The following is a 9,800-nucleotide window of genomic DNA, read 5'->3' as shown; positions in this document are numbered from 1 at the left end:
AAAGAGAAAAAAAATCAGAGACTCACCTTTTCTATTCCCGTGCAGCAGAGCTTCTCTCTCTTCTCTGCCATGGCTGCTTGTGGCTCGTCACATTGCGCCTGCCGGCTGCTGTGTGCGGCAGAGGCTCATAAACGCTGAGTTAAGCCTGCGGCTCCTCTGGTTACAGTCTAGAATTTACCTCCTTAAAAAAGACGATCCGATTACACCGATGTCACCACATGACAGGAACTAAAACTTTTTTTATCGGTTAAGCATAAAATTTTGCAAAATAGATCTTAAAACTTACAGGGTGTGAAGAGTTTATTAAGGTAATTATTCAATATTTGAAACTATATTGTATTTTTGACTATATTTTTAAACTATATTTTCTTTAAATGTGCAACTAATCGGTCTTCTGCTTACTAATCTCTCTCTTCTACAATTCTTCATACTGCAGCCAGAATGATCTATCAATCCGGAAGCTACACATAACCCACAATTACTAAGGGCTTTGCGACAGTTTTCTGTAAGACTTTGCCCGTTCTTTTCAGTGGAAACTGCTTGTACAAGTATTTAAGAAGTGTCTGAGACTTATTTCTGGTGAATGCAACACAATTGTGGTACGGCTGCGCTAGTCATCATGCGGGTGTTCAGGTGCACCAGATTTAACATGCAAAGTCTGTCGCGAACCCTATATTAAAGGTGCACCACAAAAAAGTTGGTGAACTCTGTTGGGCCAGTGCAGGGAAGCGACAGATTCATGATTTCTGGTGCACGTTCTTAATCAATCAGCATTACAGTGTATACACAGGCAGAGCACTTTTAGTGCAGTTTCCTACTTTCTTTGTAAATGTGCCCCATTGTGTTTCAGACCCTGCACTAGCTGCCCATCAACTTCCATGTTCAATCCAAATTATCCATCCTCATCCACAAAGCTCTACACAGTGCTGTACCTCCCTTCCTTTCCTCTCTCATCTCAGTCTATCGCCCAACCAGTGGTATTCAATTCTCTAATCTAAGTGATCTGAGATTACTTTCTTTTTTCAAATCCAAATCTCCCACTCACATCTCCAGGACTTCTTCCGAGCTGCACATATTCTCTGGAGAGCACTACATCGAACTATCAAGCTAATACATAACTAGCAAATTTTCATTGTTGAGATCGTCAATTTCTGGTGACGTCATGGAGGCCGCTGGGAGCCATTTAAAGATGGCGGCACCCATCTGCAGACCTGTTAGGCTCCAATACATTGACTGCCATGATTGGTGGCAGCACCGGCTGCAGCAGCTCTCGGCAGGTGTCAGCTGTGTCATACAACTGACACCCACCACGCATGGAGAGGTCTCGGTCTGTGAGATCTCTCAATACTTCCCTTCACGACCGCCAAACATAAATATATATCGGCTGCACACATCACTTTCTGTGTGTCCCCCTTCATCGTAATCGACTGGAAGCTCTTGTGTGAAGGATCTTCTATTCTATTGTTTCATCTGATTATGTTATTACTCTGTAATGTCTTATTTTATTTGTAAATGTCCTCCATGATCTGTACAGCCCTGCATAATATGATATATAAATAAATATATCACACAACCCCTCCCCCTGCTCTGAGTCACTGCTATCACAGCTATAACAGCTGATCTTTGAATTCTACAACAGGTACTCAAAAGGGAGGGGCTGTGCAGCAGTGAAGATATCTCACACACCTGTGCACCAGAGTGCTCCGAATCCAGATGAAATGCAGAACTGTTCACAGTCCGGCTGCTACTTAAACACACACAAAGGTATTATTACCTAGATCTCAAGGGACACTATCTGTCTTCAGAGTTTAATGGTCACAACTGGTGAGAGATTCCCTTTAATGGGTGTATGGGTGCAGGCTGGTGGTGTGGTGAGCACTGTCCATAGCCTGCATCAGTCCCTTGGGAAGGAGGGGGTTGGTGTTTATCATCTTATGGGATAGGCACAATGAGGGAGATTTATCACAGTTTGTACGCCTGAATGCTACACCAATTCCTGGTTCAGAGCTGGGAATTGCGACTAATTTCCCCTTTACACCACTTGGGTGGGTAGGGGGCTATGCCGGGGCATGGAGTGGATCAAGGCACAGGACCTGGCATAGGACTTTGCTTGGTGCACCCACCTTGTTGGATGTATATCAAAAGCTCGAAGCAAGAGGGGTGGGACCAACATAAATCTACCCGATGTGTAAATGCACAAAACTTTTTAACCAAAAATCAATAATAAAACTTGCCCTAAAATATAGTAGCCCTTTACACTCACCGGCCACTTTATTAGGTACACCTGTCCAAGTGCTCGTTAACACTTAATTTCTAATGAGCCAATCACATGGCGGCAACTCAGTGCATTTAGGCATGTAGACATGGTCAAGACAATCTCCTGCAGTTCAAACCGAGCATCAGTATGGGGAAGAAAGGTGATTTGATTGCCTTTAAACGTGGCATGCTTGTTGGTGCCAGAAGGGCTGGTCTGAGTATTTCAGAAACTGCTGATCTACTGGGATTTTCACGCACAACCATCTCTAGGGTTTACAGAGAATGGTCCGAAAAAGAAAAAACATCCAGTGAGCGGCAGTTCTGTGGACGGAAATGCCTTGTTGATGCCAGAGGTCAGAGGAGAATGGGCAGACTGGTTCGAGCTGATAGTAAGGCAACAGTGACTCAAATTGCCACCCGTTACAACCAAGGTAGGCAGAACAGCATCCCTGAACGCACAGTACGTTGAACTTTGAGGCAGATGGGCTACAGCAGCAGAAAACCACACCGGGTGCCACTGCTTTCAGCTAAGAACAGGAAACTGAGGCTACAATTTGCACAAGCTCATCGAAATTGGACAGTAGAATATTGGAAAAACGTTGCCTGGTCTGATGAGTCTCGATTTCTGCTGCGACATTCGGATGGTAGGGTCAGAATTTGGCGTCAACAACATGAAAGCATGGATCCATCCTGCCTTGTATCAATGGTTCAGGCTGGTGGTGGTGGTGGTGTCATGGTGTGGGGAATATTTTCTTGGCACTCTTTGGGCTCCTTGGTACCAATTGAGCATTGTTGCAACGCCACAGCCTACCTGAGTATTGTTGCTGACCATGTCCATCCCTTTATGACCACAATGTACCCTGTAACATCTGATGGCTACTTTCAGCAGGATAATGCGCCATGTCGTAAAGCTGGAATCATCTCAGACTGGTTTCTTGAACATGACAATGAGTTCACTGGACTCAAATGGCCTCCACAGTCACCAGATCTCAATCCAATAGAGCATCTTTGGGATGTGGTGGAACGGGAGATTCGCATCATGGATGTGCAGCCGACAAATCTGCGGCAACTGTGTGATGCCATCTTGTTGAATCTATGCCACGAAAAATTGAGGCAGTTCTGAAGGCAAAAGGGGGTCCAACCCGTTACTAGCATGGTGTACCTAATAAAGTGGCCGGTGAGTGTATATGCCAAAGCAAATGTTTCAATAAGTGAATAATTTTTTTTTTTAATTATAGATTTCAAAATCACATGTTAATAATCTCAGTTAAAATGCTGTTTATGCACAGCATTGTTTTTACATTTTGACACTCTATGACTGTTAGAACCTGTGTAAAGAATAGTGCTCCCTGATCCATTATAATGTCGTAGACTTTTCTCATCTCATTCTCCGGAATGTGATAATCTGAAAACCATATCTATCTAGCATGCCTGATCCTACGCCAAGTTTAATTTAATTATCAGTGGAATACCCCTTTCAAAATATGCAGATTCCTAAAAGTAAAAATGTGCTGTTATATGTTAACGTTCTAGATTCTTCATGCCATTCATGTAGCAGCTGAATAACTTGAATGCAGAAGAGAAGCAGGCGATGACCTCACACGTCATTGAATGGTTTGTATGTCTTCAGGTCTTTGCTTAATTTAATGCGGCTCCATTAAAGGATTCCCCTGACAAACCACTAATGTGAAGAAGCGTGAGTCTGGGTCTTTAGTGTAATATCTCATTATACTTAGGAAGTCCATACAGATGCATTTAAAGTAAGAGGTTCGCTGTGTGTGAACTGTCCCAATTAATCATGGAATTCTTTCTTGGAATACAATCAGCTCAGATGAATCAACTTATTCCTCCTTTCAGGGTCAATACATGTCCAGCGTCCACCACATAGATGTAGGGTTTTCATGACATTCCCCATCTCAATATTGCAATCAATTATTGATAGACTCTTTTGGTTAACTGAGAAAAAATCCCTAAATTGGTGCATACTAAGGCGGACATACTGGGGCTCATTTACTAAGGGTCAGTCGGACGCATTTTCATCGGGTTTCCCAACGCTTTCCGTTTTGCACCGAATTCCCCCGGGATTTTGGCGCATGCGATCAGATTTTGGCGCATTGGTTTGCACATGGCAGAAATCGGACTGCCGGACAAACGGACAATCTGGCCGTCGGACAATCCGGCGGATTCTAACAAACCGCAAACCGCAGAATTTAAAAAAGGATTTGTGTCACAAGATCAAGCACTCACATGCACCGGGAATAAGAAGGCGAACTCCGGGGGAACCTCAGCGCGGAAGCGACGGATGCAGGAACACGGGCGCCCGAGCTTAGTGAATGGCGGCAGACCCGAATCTTCCTTGGACAATGCACCGTGGGATCGCGACAGGACCGGGTAAGTAAATGTGCCCCACTGTGTCTTCTCCACCAGTTTTCTGCCAGAAAAGGCATTTATAAAGCCCCGTTTTCACCAGTTTTGGTGGATTTCCACCCGATAAGCCATTTTGCAGGCAGCTGGCATAAACCCTTCAGCCCACTCTTTTTACTATAGTCTCAAACCTGGCAGAGATCTTCATGTAAATCTACCTGCATCAAAGTAATTTTTCAGCTAAATTGGCTCTCCCAGGTTTTATTGTCATGCAGGCAAGGGATGACATTCTAATCAGTGGGGTCCAACTGCTGGATCCCCAACGATCACATAATCAGGCCCACACAATCTTTCCTCACCTACTGATTGAGCGCAGGTTGAACATACGTCCTGCTGCTCCATTCAATACTAGGGGAGTGTTGGAAATTGTCAAGCACATCACTTGTATATCTCCAGTGTTCTTGGTGGTCGACAATTTCGACCACCGAGTGGTCGACAATTTCGAACACTCCCGTAGCATTGAGTGGAGGGGTAGGATGTATACTCAACCTGCAGCTACATTCATTGGGTGAGAAATAGACCCCCTGTTGTTGTGTAGGGCTTGGTTCCCATCTCATAATTAGTGAGTTCCCAGCAGTAGGAACCTCACCGATCTTGGTACAACTCCTTTCATGTTATATGAATGGGGTATTCAAGGACTTTTTGATATATACACCTATACATCAATATCAGATAAACAGAAGTCAGACACTGGATCGGTCGTGAACATGTCTTTGGACAGGCAATACCAACTGCATGTCGAAAACTGTCATCAGATGATTGGTCCAAAACTCATCAACCTGATTTCATTCTTAGGACTCCTGAAGATACCAGCGACCATTTACTGGTGAAGGACTGCCGAAGGCAACTCATGCAATTTGGACTTGAATGGAAGGCACCAAAGAAATAGAATCCCCAATAGATAGTTATAGTATGATGATCGAGGGTCACTTTCAAGAGACACCTTCAGCACCTCCACCAACTCCAACTCTTTGCCACTCCCCTTATTCCAGGACTGTTGGAACTTCTTATTTAGCCCATACCATTCTTGTGAAAAGGTTAGGTTAACTTTAATACCAGATATACTAAATAGGCTACTGTAAGGTGGGTGGTCCTTAACTGGAGGAAACAGCCTGACACCGCTCACCTGACAGCAGTGGGCCTGAAATGAACAACAATCTTTGCTCGGGAATAGTAGGGGCTACAGAAAAAATGTTAATTTGGCCAAAATCTGTAGAGTAAAATGATGAAATATTTCTAAATATTATATTGGGGGAGCAAATTTCACTTACATATGTCAATCAACAAGAAGAGCGTCTTTCATCATTTTTATTATACTTTTGTTGCAGACTCTTGGCAATGTCACCAACTTAGCTTGTTACTTTCCGTCTCAATAAAGAGCCACAGACATATTATACTCTTTTCTGTTCTTATAACAAGAATACATTTCCCACCCAATCAAAATCTCCAAAAACGAAAAAAAAAAAAAAATCCAAAGCAACTAATCACCCACCCGAGAGAAAAAAAAAAAAAAAGGAGGGAGGACTTAAAAAGTTCATAGTAACTTCATTATTTCACACACCTTACACTTTTTGATAGAAATCCAGACAAAATAACTGGCCCAAATATTCCTGTGGCAGAAGTTTCAAAATTCGTAAAGTTCTCCGTGTTCCTTTCCCGAAAAACAAAAATATTTAGTAAAAACTGATTTTTTTTTTTTATCTTTTTTTTTTCATACAGTTTTCATTTTATGTAAAGTTCTGAAGATAATTGGCACATCTGTAAAGGGTTATATGGCACAGTACCTTTGAAAATAAAGTTCTCTTCAAGGTTGTAAACACCTTTTTTGATATTTTGTTATTTTATTTAATTTTTTAAAAAAGCATAATGAAAACCCTCAGAGAAGGATGGTGATATCAAGTGGCAAGGAACAACTTTCCTCCCAATTCCTCCCCACAATACTCAGTTCTGACTTGTTACACATTGTCCAAGCTATTACAAAGAAACCATCTTACAATCGCTGGGGCCTGTACCGCATTACCACTTTTTCTCTGTCATAGCAGGCACCCATGGTAATGAGCAATGGAAAAAAAAAATCTATTTTGTATTTTTTTTTTCTACGTGGACAAAGATGTCACTGTTGTCACAGACCCAGGATGAGACTCCTTAGCGACACTAAAAAAAAAAAAAAAAAAAAAAATCTCCATCGGAAATCTCTTGAGTGGTTTTCCTGTTCTCAACATCTTTGATGAAAATAAATCTGAAATAGAATTTACACATAAAGAGCTGTACCACAAAATAAGCATTTTCATACTTTTTTTTTTCTTTACGTAACTTTTTCCCTTTTCGCGTGTTTTTTTTTCTTTTATGTTTTTTAGTAATACATCAGGTAGTCAGAGAGTGAATTATCCCTTTTAAAGTTATCAAAAGAGTCTTCGTTTTTCGGTTTGTGTCAGTGCTTCGATTTGGGGGCACCTCTGTTTTGGATGGGTCGTTTTGGAAACAGGAAGATGAGTTTTGTATGAATTAGAACCCAGAGAAACTGCCGGTAGCTAGGTCTTCTTCATTCGCGCACTCTGGAAAAACAAACTTTTCTAAGTAACTTTCTGCGAAGCTAAATTTGTGTTTCTTGCACATTTTCCTTCGAGCTGCTTTTGAACAGAAGGGGTTCATGAATGGAGTTCAGCATGGGGTTTTTGGCACAGTTAAGTGTTCCTGTATTGTTGTTATAATGGGACTTGAATGCTGTATAATGGTTAAGGTGATCATGCTCAATAGCAGGGAGCGCCATATGGTTGTCTCCTGGGGCAGTAGCTGGTATTTCATCTTCAACATTGATAATTTCAATAGTTCGTGTTGGCCCGTGATGTTTGTGTAGCTGGTGCTGTTTACGGAGTTTGTAAAATGCGATTAACATGACGGCTGCCATAAATGTGATGGCCACAAAGCACCCGATGATGATCTTGGTTGTCTTCATGACATCGTCTAGATCTTTCATGATGTTCTCTGTCACATCTGTTATCGGGATAGTAAATGTCTTCTCTGTGGATCGGGTACTTCGTGGAGTAAGTGACGTGGTAGAGTATGTTATCCCCCATCGAACTGTTGTCGTTGGACCAGGCTCCTTATCAGTAGGCTTTATTTCCTCTGGGGATGAGTCCATAGTCTCCACCGTAACAGTTGTAAAATATGTATAATCGGTAGTTGCTGGATCAGCCGCAGCAGAAACGTTAAGAGTTGCAGATGCTGTTGTATTTCCTGCTGAATTTGTCACCATACACGTGTATTGTCCCGTGTCCTGTACCGTAACATTTGTAAAATTCAGTGTGCCGTCATGTAAAACAGAAATACGTACTCTATAGGAACCGTGAGTCATCAACGTCCCATTTGGTGTTAACCAGTTGACCGATGTCATTGATGTACCTGTTCTGCACTTGAGCTCTGCAGCCATGCCCTCAGTCACATTGAGATCAGTGGGTGGCTCAACTATTACTGGGGCATAGCATGTGAAGTGACTCTGATCTAGTTCTCCTATGTATCTAGTTTTTAAGTTCGGAGGGGAATGACAACGCGCACAACAGGTCGTATTGTTTGGTACCGTCTCTTTTAACCACCAGCTTAACCACAAAACGTCACAGTTGCAATGCCAAGGATTATGGTTAAGGTGTACTCGCTCCAGGCGGTGAAGAGGAGTAAAAAGATCATGGGGAAGAGACATTAAATTGTTGTGAGAAAGATTAAGTTCCTCCAATGATTTCAAGTCATCAAAAGCATTGCGTTCTATGGTTGTCACATGAGCATGCATCAGCCATAACTTTCGCAAGCTTGTCAGACCCTGAAAGGAACCAGGACGAATCATTTCTAGACGGTTTCCAGACAACTCTAGTTCTTCCAGTCTGACCAAGGCTGTTAAGTTGGGTATATCTTTTAAATTGCACATGCCCAGATTTAGGTATCTTAAGTTCACAAGACCCTCAAAAGCAGCTTCAGAAATATACTCCAACTTCTTGAGTTCTCCCAAATCAAGTCTTCTCAAAGAAGGAACTCTGTTGAAAGCATATGATGGGATACTTTCAATTGGATTGTTTCTTAGCCACAGCTCCCTTAGCTTGGATAGATATTCAAAGGCTTGGGTAGGAACAGTGGTCAAACGATTATCGAAAAGCTCCAATGTGCTCAAGTTTGGGAGTCCATTAAAAGCACCAACCTCAATCTTCCGAATAAGATTTTTGCTGAGCTGTAAGATTTCCAAATGTCGGAGGTGCTTAAAAGTGTCTGTTTTGATAACCTGAATAATGTTCTCCTGAAGGTTCAGGTATCGCGTATTGACTGAGATACTTTCTGGTACTTCCACCAGTTCTTTCCGTGTACATGCAACTCGACTGGCCTGATTGCTGCAAGAACAGGCAGAGGGACAAGATGGTGATGTTCCTCCCAGGGCCAGGGATGAGACCCATGAGATGAGTAAAACTTGCTTCAAAATCATTCTAAAAATCTTCAAACCAAGCATCCTGTGGGTGCAATGGTTGGTGACCATCTTCTATTTTCATAGTTCAATATTCTTCTTCCAGGTTTATCATCTCAGTTACAAGTGCCTTAAACAGAAAAAAATACAACGTATGAGAAAAAGGGATTACGTAGTAAAGACAGAAAGCAACTGGCCCCCAAAGCTAAATGTAGACCAATATCCCATATAGTGTTCTTGTCTCCTTGTATGGGGAAGAATTATTACCCCTCCCCCAACTGGGCCATGGCGTCACTACACCCTCTACAACCCCACAAATTACTCCCCTGTCATTGCCTAAGAAGTGCACCAGTACATACAAAAATCCTTTCTATTTAAAGGACTATGACAAAAGTGAAAATGGAAATAATCATCAAAGCACGTAGTATGAGACACCCCCCACCATTACATAAAAAATGTATTGAGCCGGCTAAGGAAGAATCTTTTTGCAGAATTAAAATGGAAACGTCTCAGCTTCTCCAGCAGAATATCCTCAATTATTAAGAGTCATATTTTACAGTGCAGTGCTCAAAATTCTTTGCAGTCAGCCCCTAATCCCCTGATGACGCCAGTTTCGGCGAAACATGTCGGGAGGGCCTGGTTGAGCGAAATATTTTAATCAGCATAGGGCAGTTCA

The 9,800-nt window shown here is 42.2% G+C and overlaps 1 protein-coding gene across 4 annotated transcripts in view; it reads right to left on the bottom strand.

The window, feature by feature from the left end:
* Positions 1–5,974: 5,974 nt before the first annotated feature.
* LRRC4B (leucine rich repeat containing 4B) overlaps positions 5,975–9,800 on the bottom strand; it is a 113,673-nt gene continuing 109,847 nt past the window's right edge. For all 4 annotated transcript variants that reach the window (XM_072155451.1, XM_072155452.1, XM_072155453.1 and 1 more), the window contains one exon: positions 5,975–9,254. In XM_072155451.1, the coding sequence (XP_072011552.1) occupies positions 7,274–9,196 (1,923 nt within the window). In that variant the 5' untranslated portion in view covers positions 9,197–9,254 and the 3' untranslated portion in view covers positions 5,975–7,273. The remainder of the gene's footprint in view (positions 9,255–9,800) is intronic.

This window comes from Engystomops pustulosus, chromosome 6, assembly GCF_040894005.1.
Source record: "Engystomops pustulosus chromosome 6, aEngPut4.maternal, whole genome shotgun sequence".
Lineage (NCBI taxonomy): Eukaryota > Metazoa > Chordata > Amphibia > Anura > Leptodactylidae > Engystomops > Engystomops pustulosus.
The sequence above is the reverse complement of the archived record's forward strand: the minus strand, read 5'-3'. Positions and strand labels throughout refer to the sequence as shown.